Below are 17698 nucleotides of genomic sequence, written 5' to 3' on the forward strand. Positions count from 1 at the left end.
GAGTTTCGTTTTGAAAATAATTATTGAATGCAGATGGAGAATCCCCAGTTACTTCTGGGTGTCGAAAATTGAGATCAATATTATATTGGAATTCGTTTTACCTGCAGAAAAGGTGGGTGGGTGGGTGGGGGCTGAAAGATACTAAAGCTTTTCGTTTTGTAAAAACAATCGGTAACCCCGGACGATCCCTAACAGCCACACCTCAAATTGCACTGCTTTCTAAACTTTACTCAAACTTCTTTTATTCTTTCAATGTTTCGGTCTATGACCATCATCAGCCACCTTTATTCATCGTTTTTTTTCTTTTTCCTTTTTTACTATGTTCACATAACCAGCTCGAAAAGAATAAGGAAAGACAATGGTACGGAGACTAGGACAAACGTGACAACTAATGAGCAGGCGCTGTGGCGAGACGCAGCAGTGATGGTTGAAGGAATAAAAGAAGTTTCAGTGAACAGTAGAACGTTGTGCAATTTGAGGTGTGGCTGTTAGCACACAATTTTATTCCACACAATGAAGCTACAAGATGCATCTCACCAAGAGTACATAACCCCCCAGAGTGTGCAACGCCTGATCCAGCTCTGTATAGGGTCTTGGTCAAGCGCAGTCGGATCTTTGCGTCATAATACCGTACACATCTGAGGGGAACCCGGGGAGTCGCGGGTACTCTCGGATCAAAATGTACGACTAAATAAATCCAACCAACCAACCAAAACAACAGTGCCCCGCCTCGAGACTGGCCTTGTGCCGGTGTGGAGTGTACGCATGACATCAGAAGATATGACTACGCTCAACCAAGACCCTATGCAGAGCTGGATCAGGTGTTGCACACTCTGGGGGGGGGGGGGGGGTATGTACTGTAGTAGACACACTTTGTCCAACACGAATCACTGTGTATTACTATGTATTGTACTATCCATTGCTGGCACCATCAGATCCCTTGCTTTCATTTAGAGATCGCTAGCTAGCGCTCGGAGCTGTAACTGGAAATCTCGTACCGTATATAGATCCGCCTGTCAGCCCCCCAGCTCAGTTGTTGCAGAGTCTTTACTTCCGCTGTTTCTGTAGTCGTCCCTTCCCTTGAGTCTTCCAATATACTAGAAGGTCTGTGCTATCTACGTTTGTTTTTCGTGCAATATTGTTCCCTGAGACTACTCCTTGTGTTTTGAATCGGAGAGACTGAACCAGTTTTGCCTTGTCACTCGGCCGCGTACTACACGTACTACATGTACTCTTGATCTCAACACCCTGGTCATGTTGCCGTGAGTTTGTGCCCTGAGCACATGCCGAGACTCGCGGCTGCTTCTGGGCTATCCTCTGTTTGTCATCATGTGCACATGGCACCAGGTGCCAGAAGTCTACTTACAGATGCCAGAAGTCTTCTTCCAGGTGCAGGAAGTAAACTTTCAGGTGTCAGAAGTCTACTTCCAGGTGCTGGAAGTCTACTTTCAGGTTCCGGATGTCTACTTCCAGGTGCTGGAAGTATACTTTCAGGTGCAGGAATTCTGCTTTCAGGTACCGGAGGTCTACTTTCGTAACCCATAGTCCTGAAGCTTGGTATGGTTTTCACCCCGGAGACATTGCATGTGTCTGGCTCCCCGAAAGCATGCCACCATGGAGAAAGCATGCTCACCTGTGTCTGAGTTGCCGCCAAACACTCCGCCGAACCAAAGAGAGAAAAGAGAGAGAGAGAGAGAGAGAGAGAGAGAGAGAGAGAGAGAGAGAGAGAGAGAGAGAGAGAGAGAGAGAGAGAGAGAGAGAGAGAGAGAGAGAGAGAAAGATGGGGAGAGAGAGAAAAAGAAAGAGACACAGAGAGAAAGAGAAAAAGAGAAAAAGAAAGACACACGGAGAGAAAGAGGGACAGAGAGGGGAAGAAACAGAGTTCAAAAGAATGTGATTGTGTGATTATGTTTGTTTGTTTGTTTGTTTGTCTGCTTCATTGGAGCTTTGTTGTTGTTGTTGTTGATGTTGTTGTTGTTGTTGTTGTTGTTGTTGTTGTTGTTGTTGTTGTTGTTGTTGTTGTTGACTTTTATTTTACTTCACCAATTGCACAGGCATGATTGCCTTTTTACCGGCCTATAGGTCCGGTTCTCACAGAAAGATGAAGGAAATTATATGAGGAAATGTATAGAGATAAAGACATGCAAGCGGTATAGTTATTATTTTGGAAATGTTTGTTATGACATTAAGTGTATGCTGACACTCAATTTGTGTGATTTTTTATTGATTTTTTAAATTGCGATAACAAATAATATGTTGCGGAAGCATTTCATGAAAATATATGTGTGAACATTGGCAGACTTTATTGGATGGGCACAAGTTTTAGCAGTCCAGGGAACATGAAGTACAGCGAGAGGTGTTTGACTGTTGGCATAGAGTTTACAAGTTAAGTAGGTCAATATCAGATAGGGCTCTCTTGAATTGATCGGCAGCAGTTATCGATTTTACATCAGCCGAGAGGGCGTTCCATGCAATGCTGCCGTGAAACATCATACTCGAGCGACCACAGGCCCGCGAAGGAAAGGGATTTGGAGAAAGTTGGAGACTTGGCCCCTAGTGATGCGCTGATCGTTTAGCACGGTGTTTGGAGCAGTCGTTGTAAAGAGTTGCTGTAGGAGTGGGCTACAATATCCATTGATACAGCGGTGAACAAAAATTAGAACGTTTTGAGTGTATGTGTGTGTGCCAGGCTGACAATACTAAGAAGTGCCAGAAGCGGTGGGGTGGGGGTGAGAAAGCGCTGTTGCAAGGTTACACGAATGCCGGCTTTGAAACTCTTCTCCAGACGTCCAAGCAACTGGGCAGAAAGCCAAGGAACAAAGCTATTCGAACCATGGCATAGCTGAGAGAGGACCATGCTAAGGAACCAAGTGCGTCTTGCGCGCAAACTGAGTCCTTGACCATGCCTCCAGAGCTGGCCAATGGTCCCAGCAGTCTTGCGGCTCAGGTGTGCAATTTGGGGCTTCCAGGACAGCTCCTCATCGAGTATTACCCCGAGATACTTAGTCGAAGGTGTGACAGCAAGTTTGTCGGCATGGCAGAACACCTCAGGCCGTGTATCGTCTGCAACACGGGGCTTTATGAAGAGAAGCTGGGTTTTTGCTGCATTCAGCAGCAAACCAATATCTTCTAGCTACCTGGCAAGGCTTGTGATGGCGTGGCTGAGGGTTCGGCATACTTCAGTGGGGTCGGTGTCTGAGCAGTCGAGAGTAATGTCGTCCGCAAATTCTTGGTGGTTTACCGCCGGTGGCAGGATCGTGCTCAATGTGCTAGTGTACAAGACAAATAGCAGGGGAGTGTTGTGTAGATGCCTAAACAAACTGCCGCGTCTCGGTGCAACCCCTACTCAGTAGTTGTCCCGTTTGTCCTTGTCTCAGTACCATTGTCTTTCTGTATTTACGAGTGAACATAGTAAAAAATAATAATAATAATAAAAAAAACTTCCATTCCTTCAATGTAATAACTTTGCCCGATGCCCTATGCCCTTGTTTTGTTTTGTTTTGTTTTCGAACAGGGACCTGACTGGTAATACCATAACTCAGTTCAGTATATCCAATTTCCCTGACATGCATACCCTGTAAGATGATTGCTTGCTCTCAGTCTATCCTGTTGAGCCCTGAATCTATATTAACTATGTGTGCATGAGTGTGTGTAGGGGGGGGGGGGGGGGGGGCGTGTGTATGGGTGTGCGTATATGGGTGTGCACGTGTGTGTGTGTATGTGTGTGTGTGTGTGTGTGTGTGTGTGTGTGTGTGTGTGTGTGTGTGTGTGTGTGTGTGTGTCCATCCGAGTCCATCCGAGTCCACTCTTGTTTATTTACTCGTTATAAAAGGAAGGACACATCTTATAATGAGTTGTGGCCCAGTGTCCACCACTGTAACACATTCGCATACAGTCAGCTAGTGTGACAGCAGTAGCAGTCCACATGTTCACATGTCTGCACTAGCACCGACTACACCATGTGACAGTAGTAGCAGTCCACATGTCTGCACTAGCACCGACTACACCACGGCGTTGAAGAACACAACCAGCTTAGGAAGTTTCGCTTGTGTCAGGCCACCACCGCCACCACCACCACCACCACCACCACCACCACCACCACCACCACCACCACCACCACCACCACCACCACCACCACCACCACCACCACCACCACCACCACCACCACCACCACCACCACCACCACCACCACCACCATCACCACCACCATGCCTGGCATACCAAGATGGTAGATGCAGCGCCTACAGTACATTCACAAAAAGATTGGCCCTGGCTCTGGCGAGCTCCCGTATTTGGCGATTTTTCAAGATTTTATCGTACACAGTGCAGTGCTGCGAAGTTTGAAATTTGAAAAAGGTTTCAAAATGGGTACCTGAACTGGGGTTCGAACCGTACAATGCACTGTTGCAGGCAGGATCGAACGGCCTGGATTTTGAAGGTCTTTCCCAATTCAGTGTTCTTGGGGCAAAACCTGGCCGAAATACTATTCTTGTTACGGCTTGATTTTTGGAGAAATAGACTTTAGAAACATAATTGGAAGAGGATTCCATTGGGGATTGTAGAAAAAATTCTAAAAAAAACTCAACGTTGGACCCATTTAGGGTGCAAGGTTACCAATAGTATTTTCAAAACGAAAAGTTTTCATTTGGGGGTGGGTGGGTTTGAAGGAGTTTCGTTTTGAAAATAATTATTAAATGCAGATGGAGAAGGCCCAGTTACTTCTGCTTGTCGAAAATTGACATTTTATTTTATTTTATTTGAATTCGTTTTACCTGCAGAAAAGGTAGTTGGGTGGGTGGGTGCTGAAAAATACTAAAACTTTTCGTTTTGCCAAAACTTTTGGTAACCCCGGACGGCCCCTTATGGCCAAAAGCTAGAAGTCCATCTTTTTCTGAATGGACTGTAGTGGCAAGGGTGTGAGCTGGTAAGTCTGACAAACCTTGTTAGCTGCATCCATGTCACCCTCACTCCCAGTATTGAACCATCTGAATACGCAGCAGCTGACCGTGGGTGGCGGCGCAATTCATCCCAACATGGCACAAAACTGATGAGGAGTACTACAATAATAGGGAGGTTTCGCTCTACGTAATTACGTATCAAAATCCGTATGTCGTACGCGCTGGGGAGCGATGGCAACTTTCATACGTAAATCTCTCTACGGATTTCCGTAGGAAAGCTCTTTCCTACGTTCGGTCCTCCGTAGGAATTTTTGAAATATTTTTTTCGCATTTTCCGCATTTGTCCATGGCAACGTTCAAGCCGCGCGAAACACAAGCCTGTGACAAGGTACACACACCGTACACCACATGCAAAATAAAATGGAAAACGCGGTTTCGGTTCATGGTGCATGCGGTGGGCGCATGCAGCCAACACGTCTCCAAAGCATAAACGCGGGTTTTGCAGTCGTGAAGAAATCACGTAGAGCGAAACCCAACAGCTCTTATTTTTACGTATGAAAATTCCGTGCAGTTCCTACGTTATTTTCATACGTAATTCCGTAGAGCGAAACCTCCCTAATAAGTAAAATTCTGTGTTGTGTTTATTTTCCTGCGCTGTAGGCGACTTTCTAGCAATGGAATTACGGATTTGACCAGATTCCAATTCGCACCTAGCAAACTCAAGTTCCTGTATGTTGGCGTCGGCTAGCCTGACACTGTCTGTGTGTATGTGTGTGTGTGTGCGTGTGTGTGTGTGTGTGTGTGTGTGTGTGTGTGTGTGTGTGCGTGCGTGCGTGTGTGCATGGTTTGCGAGCTTGTTGGAAATGTAGAGGGGGGGGGGGGGTAGTGTTTGTGTATCGTTTTGAGCATGTTTGTGCATGTGTGTATGCGTTTGTGTGCGTTCATGTGTGTACCTAGGCCTATGGACTTGAAGCTTTGCGATGTTTGAACTTGGCCTGGGCTTATGCGCGAGCATGGGCTTATGCGCGAGCATGGGCTTATGCGCGAGCATGGGCTTATGCGTGAGCATGGGCTTATGCGTGAGCATGGGCTTATACGCGAGCATGGGCTTATGTGCGAGCATGGGCTTATGCACGAGCATAGGCTTATGCGCGAGCTTTGTGCACACGCCAGACAGTTTCTTGGGATCGGGAGAGCTTGATTTGACTGAATTTGACTGACACTGCACAAGAGGTAAAATTATTGTTCTTGCTGTGAACTGAAAGAAGACGACGACTAAAGCGCAAGGCGCTTGCGCAGAGCAAAAAAGGAGGAAAAAACATGGAGGAAGTCGCCAAGAGGCGAGTGAGTCAGTAGAAATAATAAACACGCGGCCCCGCTTCGGTGTGGGAACGCGGAAACAAACCGGGGTAGAGAACACAAACTATGACGTGTACTGCAAATAATCTCATGACGTTGAACATCATGTCAACGTCGTGACACTCCCCCGCAAGAGATGCAGAGAAAAGGAGATAATTCGTAACAAAGTAACGTGGAAACAAAACACAATAAGTGCATATATTACGCAAGGGTGAAAGAGAGTAGACCGTCACACACAGAGAGAGAGAGAGAGAGAGAGAGAGAGAGAGAGAGAGAGAGAGAGAGAGAGAGAGAGAAAGAGAGAGTTCAGATGTGAACTACCAACTGTCTAGCTGATTCAACTAAACAAGTTCGCTGCCAATTAATTGGCGAAGCGTCTGACGTTGCTTCTTAGCGGCAGCACGTTGTGGACGACTGGGTGGAGCAACAGCTGCTGGAACTGGCAGATCGGCTTGGCCAGTGGTGTGTGTGTCCGGAGCGGTGCTGTTGTTGTTAGCCTCGGAGTTAGCAGCAGGACAGATAGGGTACAGGAGAGACAGGGGTCGTTTGAGCTCTGTCTTCTCTGCAGTGATGACGGTTGCGGAACGTATCTCCATGTCCTTGCTTGTATGGAGAGCGACAATGCGACCAAGTCGCCATGAGCCACGGGGCATGTCATCCCTTATTAGTACAACATCGTCAACGGCTGGCTGTTCTGAAGCGGTAACGCGTGCCTGTCGGAGCTTCCGAGTGTGACTGTTGCGGAGATCAGCCAAGTAGTCGTCTCGCCAGACACGCCAGAACTGGTCCAATGTTCGTTGACCCTTCTTCCAGACAGAGAGAAGATTCTGAGCTGCAGTCGGAACTTCGATGTGGTCCGGATCGCCGTCATCAGCAGTGGGTTGCACGCCACCAGTAGTTGCGGACAGGCACAGAAAATGACTTGGGGTGAGTATCTCCTGCAAGTCATTGTCCACGTACACCAGTGGACGCGAGTTGACGACTGCTGACACTTCCATGAGAATGGTAGTCAGTTGCGACACAGTGAGGAGCGCGCGGCCAACGACCTTCTTCAGGCTTCGTTTGACTGTTCCAACGAGACGCTCGTAGAAACCACCCATCCAAGGTGAGATCGGTGGGTTATAGTGCCACTTCACACCAGTCCTCGACATGTACGACAGGACATCATCACTCGTTGCCATTTCTTCAAAGGCCACATCCAGAACAGACTTAGCTAGGATGAATTGTGGCGCGTTGTCAGACACTACCTCTTCAGGGCAACCACGCAACGACACGAACCTGCGGAACGCTAGCAGGAATTCCTCTGTGGTCATGTCTGCCACCAGTTCTAGATGGACAGCTCTAGTTGCCATACATGTCACTAGGAGGACCCATACCTTCTTGGTACTTGGCTGGTGCTTGACGAGCAGAGGACCGAAGTAATCTAGTCCCACATGGGTGAACGGGATAGATCTTGTTGCGCGGGCAGATGGAAGCGGGGCCATATCTGGGGTGCGGTATGGACCACCGTGGTGCTTCCGGCAAGTCAGGCACTTAGTGATGAATGACTTCACTGTTGCACGCCCTCGTGGTAACCAGTACTCGTAACGCAGTCTTGATAGCGTGTGTGCAACGCCGCCATGCATCGTCATCAGGTGACAATCGTTGATGATGAGCTGGGTGATGGGATGCGTTTGGGGAATCAGTACTGGATACTTTGCTTGATAGCAAAGTTCGGCGTTCTCCAAGCGTCCTCTGCATCTGATGAGGCGGTTCTCATCGAGGAAGAGCCGCAGCTTGTCCTTCGGGCTGTGCTTCTTACAATTTTCGACAGCACTGACGTCTGACAGATTCTGTTGTGCATGGTGTAGCCACATGATTTTGGCTACCTTGACCTCTGAGTTACAACTAGAATCCACCCCGAAGGACTTGCCGCCTTGTGGTCTCAACCTGGAGAGAAACCGCAAACACAGAGCAGAAACACGCACTAAGGCACTGAAAGACGAAAACCTGGCACAATCAATACCAAATGGTGGTTCATCACATGTTTTTTTTGTTCGTGATGCGCATCAGGCTTTTTTTTCATTTCGTGTGCAAGCTCAGTGTCTGGACCGGTGGACTCTGTTGGGTGTGATACAGGTGCAGGTATCTCCGAAGTGCTTGAAGGACCCTCCCCAGCGGCAACGTTGACATGGTGATCAAGTGCTGGCTCGGCGTGATGGTCAGCAGTGGCAAGGAAGTGTGGACCGTGCCACCATAGCGAGCTGGCTTGAAGGGAAGGAACAGAGACACCGCGTGAAGGCAAGTCGGCGGGATTGTCGGCAGAGCGGACATAGCGATAGGCAACATCGGGAACCGCACGAATGGCATCAATACGGTTGTTGACGAAGACAGGTAGTTTGTCAGAAGAGGCCAGCCAATGGAGAACTGTGGTGGAGTCTGACCATAGAAAGGTAGAGGAGAAAGTGAGCGGAAGTTCCCGACGGACGAATTGGATCAGACGAACACCGAGAAGCGCGGCCATTAATTCCAGACGTGGAATGGTAGGTGAAGCAACAGGTGCAACACGGGACTTGCTGATTAGAAGGTTCGACGTGTGTTGATCGTCAAACGTAGTAGTAAGGTAAGCAACGGCACCGTAAGCCAGCCCAGATGCGTCGCTGAAGACGTGGAGAGAAAACCGAGCGTCGCTGGCACGTGGTGCACTGATGAATCGTGGACATTTCGTTGATGCAGCAAGTTCAAGTTGAGCCGCAATATCACACCATCTACAAATGATGTCTTGTGGAAGGTCGTCGTCCCAGCCGACGTTCAGCTTCCAAAGATCCTGAAGCAGAATCTTCGCACCAACAAGAACAGGAGACTGGAGACCAAGGGGGTCAAAGAATTGGGCAGTATGTCGAAGGATACTCCGCTTCGTTGTGGCCGACTTGGATACGGCACTGACAGGTGCAATATGTAGAGTATCATGTTCTGTATCCCACAGCATACCGAGGCACTTGTGGATAGTACCCTTGGCTCGGTCTGGTTCTGGAATGCTGCTAAGAAACTCTGCAGAATTACTAGACCACTCGCGAACATTCATAGACGCAACACTGAAGAGGCGCTTCGTGGCATCATAGATAGCAATCGCCTCCGTCCCAGAGTTGGCACCAAGGAACAGGTTGTCAACGTAAATATTGCGAGACACTAGGTCGGAATCTGTTGTATCAGCAGCGCTAAGATGATGCTGAATAGTGGCAGCCAAGAGATATGGACTGCTGACAACGCCAAACGGAACACGACAGAAACGAAGTTGTCGTATGTTGTCTGGAGTAGCTGAGCTGGATGCATCGTGCAGCCATAGGAAGCGGGTCACGTCACGATCATGTGAGTGCAGACCAATCTGCAGAAAGGCCTTTTCTACGTCTCCACTTATGGCTACCGGAGAAAGACGAAAACGAAGAAGAATACCGCAAAGGTCTGGAACAAGATTGGGGCCAGCGTGCAAGCAGTCGTTGAGACTGGCGAGTTTTTCGGAACATTTTGCGGACGCATCATACACTACCCTCAGCTTCGTGGTAGTAGCAGTAGGTTTGAGTACTGAATGGTGTGGAAGGTAGTGAATCTGGTTGGTTGTAAAACCACGAGGAACATCTTCTATCATGCCCCTGTCAAGCTGGTCTTGAATCACGGTATCGTACTGGTCAAGAAGTTCCGGATGGGCTTCGAGGCGACGCACTTGTGCCTTCAGGCGACCGAAAGCCAGACCGTAGTTTGTCGGAAGAGGAGGATGTGAGTCCCTCCAGGGCCAACTCACCGCGTACCGACCCTCGGCAAAGGAGATGGAGTTGGCGAAGCGCTCGCCCACAAGATCTTGCGACGACGTATCGTCAAAAGTACCCAAGCTCTCTGTCGACCAGAACTTACGGAGGTCGAATTCAGGGTCCGTGTCTGTTTGATGAGCAAGACATGACTGCGCCTCTGTGGTGGCAGGCACAGGCAGACTGCCGGTACAGATAAAACCAAGAACGGAGTCGAGCAAGACCAGACCACCGCTTAGTTCGGTGCGGTCCTTGCCGATAATATCATAATAGTGATCGAGACCAATCAAGACGTCTACGACCATGGGCTCTGCGCTGCTGGAGAGCGGTTCTGCAAGTGGCAGAGACTGTAGAAGAGGAAAAGAAGAAGCAAGTGGACATCGCGCAATTGGAGCGGTTATGTTCGGAAGTACACTGGCCTGAATCGCACGAGTGGACCCATCCTTACACTGCATGGTCAAACTCACCTTGGCGTACACGGTACTTTTTCTTTTGTTGTTCCCAAATGTAGCCAAGGAGAGTGTTTCATTTCCGATTGTGGGCAAATCGAGCTGATCTCGATAAGCTTGCGTGATGTATGTCTTGGTGGAGCCGGTATCAAAGAGAATACGGCCATTGATCGGCTTCAGCTTGGAGGAGAGAAACGGTGCCACAGCAGTTTGCATCATGATCTGGTGATCGGCGTTTGCGACCGTGCTCGTGGCAGGCTTGGGTTTGAAGGACTGAGCATTCGGGCTCATAGTGGAAGCTTGCCTCTGAGTGGATGCGGCAGTGAATTTATCTGGACACAAGCTGCTGTGGTGTGCAGGATTGTGGCAATAGAAACACCGCCGTTTGCTAGAGCAATCGTGCACGGAGTGGCCTGATCGCAAACACTTGAAACACCTTTGTTTAGCTACGCTCTTCCTCGCTTCTACTGTAGTGTATTTATTGCATTCGTCAGAGAAATGTGCCTCCGAACTGCAAAAAACACACACTCTCTTGGGCTTCGCTTTTGAAGTAGCTGAAGCTGAGGCAACAAGAGATTGACCGGACGCACTGGCAGATGGTGATTCGTGCGATTTTTTCGGTGGCTGGCTGAGGCGATCTGCTGCTTCATTCGCTATTATGAAGTTGGCTACTGCAGCGCGCAAGTCCGAAACGGTCCAGGATTGTGGCCCCTTTTTTAATTCCAAAGCCGCTAGCGTGGTGCGTGGCAATTTGTTCGTAATCATTGACACAAACACCGCCTGATTAACATTCTCACCAAGCGCTGTGAGGCTTCGCAAGTGCACCTCCAACGCATCGTGCAACCTACGCAAAGATGGAGTAGCGTTGGACGCAGGCGGTAAGTCCATGATTGCCGTGTAGTGTGCATTGACGCGAAGCTGATCATTCCCGAAACGTTTGCGGAGAATGTCAAGCGCGGTTGTGTAGTTGGTATCTGATATGGGCAAGCCAGCTATGGCATCCCGAGCCAAACCCGTTACGTGATCTCTTAGGTACGACAGTTTCTGGACACCCGACAACCCTTGATTCGCATCAATAGACGCAACAAACATATCGTGAAACTCAGCCCATTTCAGGAAATCACCAGAAAATGTTGGTATTTCAAATTTGGGCAAATTGACTGAACTTGTGGGAGCTGGTTGTGGTTGAGGTGATGATGCTTGCATGTGTTGTACGACTAGTTGGTGTTGTTTGATTAGATCCTCTTGCGACTGTAATACTTGCTGGTGTTGACTATGTGTAATAGACTGCGTACGAACAAGATCTCCTATTGACTGTTGGATGCTGGACAAATCAACCATACTAGTTTCTTGTTTGATACCCGCACTGCCCGTACTCTTGGTGCTACTTGGTGAGCTAGTACTAGTAGTAGCAGCTTCTGGACGGTTCGTCTGGGCTCTGTACTGCGGAGATCGCTTGCATTCAACAATTGACCCTCTGATGCGTACCGAATACGCAACCACATCGCAGATCTCCGTTTGCAGAGCCTCATCTGAACCCTCCAGAGTCTCCGAGTCCAAAACACTGGCCAATGCATCACACGCCTCATCATATGCGTACAATTCTTCAACAATACAATCCACAAGTGTACTTAGCTTTTTTGGATCCGAGTCCACGTGTTCTGGCGACAACTCGTCGGCCCTTTGACCTCCTTCCTTCGATAAAAGGAGTTCGGCCTCTTTGACGAGTTCGTCGATGGATCCTTGCAGCTGCGCGATCTTGGCCCGGCGCATGATCTGCGTGCCGGTCGTCACTGCTCTCTTCGGCATGTTAGCTCGACGACCCAAATCGGGCAAGCTGCTTACAAATTATTTGAGTCGAGTCTATCTTTCTCAAGATTGGAATGGTACGCACGGCTCGTTTCGAGCTCCGGTGCGGTTCATGTCCCGGGTTTCGGCACCACTTTGTGCACACGCCAGACAGTTTCTTGGGATCGGGAGAGCTTGATTTGACTGAATTTGACTGACACTGCACAAGAGGTAAAATTATTGTTCTTGCTGTGAACTGAAAGAAGACGACGACTAAAGCGCAAGGCGCTTGCGCAGAGCAAAAAAGGAGGAAAAAACATGGAGGAAGTCGCCAAGAGGCGAGTGAGTCAGTAGAAATAATAAACACGCGGCCCCGCTTCGGTGTGGGAACGCGGAAACAAACCGGGGTAGAGAACACAAACTATGACGTGTACTGCAAATAATCTCATGACGTTGAACATCATGTCAACGTCGTGACAAGCATGGGCTTATGGCCATGGGCTTATGCGCGAGCATGGGCTTATGCGCGAGCATGGGCTTATACGCGAGCATGGGCTTATGCGCGAGCATGGGCTTATACGCGAGCATGGGCTTATACGCGAGCATGGGCTTATACGCGAGCATGGGCTTATGCGCGAGCATGGGCTTATGCGCGAGCATGGGCTTATGCGCAAGCATGGGCTTATACGCGAGCATGGGCTTATACGCGGAACTCTAGTATCCAATGCTGTAAACAGCAAGCTGGCACGACAGACTGAGTACAACTGTCGTGGACATGGAAATCCGGTCGCACGTCTAGCAGCCCCAGGGCGCTGGCCATGTAGCCGTGGATCAAGGGGTACACACGTAACATGGATTTTATGCGCTGCGCCTGCAGGCTGCAGCGTGCTGGTCGCATCAAATCAACACGTGCACTGCACACAGCGTTCTGAACGCACTGAGGGCACCGGCCCCGGTCAATCGACTGGATTTCCATGTCCGCGGCAGTAGTATGAGGAAACATGATTAGGCCATAATTTGATTTGTGAGCAACACTGGCTCACACTCAAATCACTGCTTTTCACCAGAAAAATATTTTATTTCAACGTTTCGGTCATGAAATAACCATCATCAGGAATGAAGCGGGCACACCGGTTAGGATGGGTTAGTAAATGCGGCTGATTAGGCCGTGTAAAATATATTCATTGTTTTAATATCGTCAGATTTTCCCGAGAAATCTGGGCGGACGGGTGGTTTTTAATTGTATTTTTTGTTATGCAAGTATGGTTGGTAGGGTATGGTTGGTAGGGTACGTGTTGGCAACCCCCAAACATGCATTTTTCTTCGCTTTTCTTTATTTTGAAGCCATTTTGGCGCAGAGTAAGAACTAAGGTACATGTAAATCCATGTGATGCAGATGAATCGTCAGCAATGAATAATAAATGTCTTGCAAGACAATTACTATTTTGAGGATTCTAATAATGAAAAGTGTAACGACCAAGGTTAGGTAAAAAAAGCGAAGAAAATCAGGCAGCTGCATGATGATCAGTTTGACTTGTCAAGCCCATAGCAACTATGGTTTGGTTCAGTCTGTGGACTTGACCTGCGAAAATCTACGGCCATGCTGATTAGAGGCCGTAGACCGCAGTACATACAGTACATTTACCAGTGCTAAAAAAAAAAACAATTTGACCGGGAGGGTGAAAATTTGGGGCGAGCGCTTACGATAAACAATCGATTTTTTAATTAACTCGGATACGGAACCAATAACAAAATGTAAAATAGAGGAGAACACATGGGAGCGCGTTATAAAGCAACTGTCCACACTTTGTGACCGCTTTGCTTGATCGTTGCTTGAACTGCTTCTCTTCTGAATAGACGTCTGGATAAAAACAATCTGACTAGCGTCACAACCAATGTCTTCAAAGACATAAGCACTCTACAGGGCTTGTAAGTCCCCTCTAATAGAACTTGTGTGTGCGGGGGGGGGGGGGGGGGGGGGGAGATGGGGGAGGTGTGTCTGTATATGACTCCATGTGTGTGTGTGTGGGGGGGGGGGGGGGGTGGAGGTGTTTCCGTATGTCTCCATGCATGTGTCTTTGCATCTTTGCTTTTTCCACGAGTTTTCTGCTTGTGTGTGTGTCTCCAGGTATCCATGTGACCCTGGTGTGTGTTTGCATGCGTGCGTGCATGTGTGTGTTTGCATGCGTGTGTGTGTGTGTGTGTGTGTGTGTGTGTGTGTGTGTGTGTGTGTGTGTGTGTGTGTGTGTGTGTGTGTGTGTGTGTGTGTGTGTGTGTGTGTGTGTGTGTGTGTGTGTGTGTGTGTGTGTAATACAAAATATCTGCATTGGCGAGAAAGGGTAGCTGCAATGCATGGCATTTTTGAAGTCAATTGAACCTCAGAACATAGCAACTGCATACTCACGGCGGAAACTGATTCAAACTTCACCAAAACAGGGATTTTCACTACTTTTGGACTCAAATCCCTAACAAGCAATCTATTATGAACAATTAGTTGGTTTTAATATACAGGGGCGTCACACACGGTACGACCACTACGACCATGGTCGTACCACTTTTCGTCCAGGATGGTCCACCCAATTCATCCGAAAAAGCAATAAAAAAATTCAAGGATCTTCGGACTTGTACAAAACATCGCAACTGTTACTTTCATTGCAAGGAGCATACAGACTTGATGCCTAGCACTAGCAGCTAGATATTGCCCAAGACTCCAGGCGGCTATCCAATACGATAGGCGGTTGGAGTCACGGGTAGAGACAACCAGACGATGGATTCCTCACGGACGCATTCACTGCAAACTTGACGGAAACAGAGCTGAGCTGGCGGAGATCACTGGGTCCAGAACTAAAATTTTCCAAGATCTACCATGTTACAATGGTGATCAGCACGTCAAGAGACACTACATGTATGTCACTTGTCAGCTACAACATAATTATATTCTTTCCACAACGACACCTACCTAGTACCTCTGGCTCCTGACGATCTACTGCAAGCGGATTCGAAAATGCATTACACCCGCGAACGCAGCGCTTGTCAAAAGAAAAGGGAAGCGCTTCATTCTCCGAAGCTGAAAAGTGTTTGGACTGCTGCTCCACGGCGGCAGAATATTCTGCAGCTGTTCACCGACACGACCCGCGCCCGCTTCACCTATATTATAACGATTTACGATCGTTTCGTTCCCCGAGTTTTCTGGTAGCAGCAACAAGAATTGCGTCCGCGACGAAAGTCTCTCGCAAACTAAAGTCCTGTTGCCACGATGACAGAGAAGATTCCGCAAGCGCTTTCTTCTGCTTCCAGTGTTGTAGCTCTCCGGTCCACTGGCAGATCTTTCAATCCCACCGAACAAAAAAAGGGATCTTCTTCTCTCTCTAAAAACAACTAAAATTACTTCGCGACTGTCCAGGCGCTAGGCCGCGGCCGTGTACATAGTGCACGCGACGCGGCAGACTTTTGGCAGTTTTGCAGGACACGACATACGTTTTTGCACAGCGGCTGGCGCTAGAACGCGCAGCACGCTTGTACTTCGGATTTTGCGATTTTTTCGAGGGCAATGGCCCTGATCAGCTGAATCATTGAATGGGTTCCTTTTGCCTTGCTGGGCTACCTACGATGTACAGAAATACCAAAAATCCATGAGAAGTTTGTTTTTGGAGCTGGAGTGGGGTTGTCTAATAAGTGCTAGGGAACCCTCCTTTGCGGCTGTAGAGTGCTAAAACGTGGCCTGTTAGCCGAAAAACCCTTATTTTTTTCTCCGGGGGACACCCCCGGACCCCCCGTCGTACCACTCCCAGCCACCCTGTGACGCCCCTGATATAGCTATGAATAGGATGAAGGCCGCAGACATCACGCAACTACTTTACTTGTTTGACATGTATTAAAATATTTTTGTTATAAAATACACAAAGAGTTGGTGGACAAGCCGTTGATTATTCACTCTCATTGTAATATCAAAAAGAATTCTTTCTAGACCAAAGAGTGGTATATTTGATAACATTTAATAACGATAGAAATTTTTACGATACTTCTCCAGACGTTTCGTTGTTCTGAACAACATCGTCAGTGGATAAAGAATGAAAAAAAAATTCTTTATCCACTGACGATGTTGTTCAGAACAACGAAACGTCTGGAGAAGTATCGTAAAAATTTCTATCGTTATTAAATGTTATCAAATATACCACTCTTTGGTCTAGAAAGAATACTTTTTGATATAAAATACACAGTAATACATGTCAAACAATTAACGTAGTTGCGTGATGTCTGCGGCCTTCATCCTATTCGTAGCTATATCAAAATTATTATTGTATAATTAGTTGGTTGTTATGGAATTATCGATAGAACATCGAGTAATTGGTGTAATCATTTCAGCACTACAGTTTTTGCACGTCTCGTGTAACAGGTTTTTGCACGTCTGGCGGAACGGTTTTTTTTCACGCCTGCCGTTGCAGCTTTGGTTTGACTTTTTTGCCCGTTTGGTTTAGCAATGTTCGCACGTCCGCTATAGCTAAACATTCTACTTCACCCATCTTGCACCTCACAACTCCTACTCCTTCTCTTTTCCAGGCCTAGTGCTCCCTCTATTGCATCATAGTAGTACAGGTAGACTCCCTCTAATTCGAATACGGTATAATTCGAACAGTCCGTGTAATTCGAACTCTTTCGTCGTACCGATCTTCTGCAAGTCACTTCAAGTCAAATTCGAGTGCATAATTCGAAGTACGAAAAGTACGCCCGCTGGATAATTCGAACTTTGTCTTCGTACAAAAGAGCAGTTTACAGTACAGTGGCTATGCCCTTCAAGCGCTTATTTCGAAGTGAGATGGAGTTGCTCCACTCGTAATTCGAAGTTCATTTTTTCTCCTTCTTTAAACAAGAGTAACTATAAAATTTATCCCTGGTCCGCTCCAGGATCGACAATAGAGTTGAAGAAACCCACCTTCTCTCGAAACTTGATTCAAGCCTGTGCGAGGCAAAGTGCAAATATTTGATTGAGGACGACTTCTTCCAGGTGTCTGGCTCCCTTCGCGGATCTCAGTAGCTTGTCAGGCCGTGCCAGCTCATGCGCAGAGATGTTTTGGACGAAGCATTAACTGGAAGTCGTAAAAATAATTGTCTATGCCTATGCTCCACTTCCGTTTTTCAGAACGACATGGTTGCTCTCCGATGGGCTTTCATGACGCAGAGAAGGCAGCGCTGTTCTTTTCTGTTGAAATTGTTTCAGGACAGCTGCAGTGACTGACAACTTCTTCGCTAGAACTTCGTAGAAGACGAGGATAGTGTCCAATGACCTTTTGCAGATACAGTGACGGTTTTATTGAAATGAACTTGTCCCTTGTACATGACCACCCATGTTCCGTTGTTTCGCAAATAGAAAAGAATGTGCAAAAATAATCAGCATGCAATTTCGAGCATTTTGACATACATA

At 47.8% G+C, this 17698-nt stretch overlaps 1 protein-coding gene across 1 annotated transcript in view; it reads left to right on the forward strand.

Annotated features, from left to right (window-relative positions):
* The window catches only part of LOC135824296 (slit homolog 2 protein-like), a 107510-nt gene that overhangs the window by 58283 nt on the left and 31529 nt on the right, over window positions 1-17698 (forward strand). Inside the window, exons 19-21 of the mRNA XM_065337028.1 lie at window positions 3515-3577; window positions 5559-5627; window positions 14134-14205. Of these exons, the coding sequence (XP_065193100.1) occupies window positions 3515-3577; window positions 5559-5627; window positions 14134-14205 (204 nt within the window). The remainder of the gene's footprint in view (window positions 1-3514; window positions 3578-5558; window positions 5628-14133; window positions 14206-17698) is intronic.

This window comes from Sycon ciliatum, chromosome 9, assembly GCF_964019385.1.
Source record: "Sycon ciliatum chromosome 9, ocSycCili1.1, whole genome shotgun sequence".
Taxonomy (NCBI): Eukaryota; Metazoa; Porifera; class Calcarea; order Leucosolenida; family Sycettidae; genus Sycon; species Sycon ciliatum.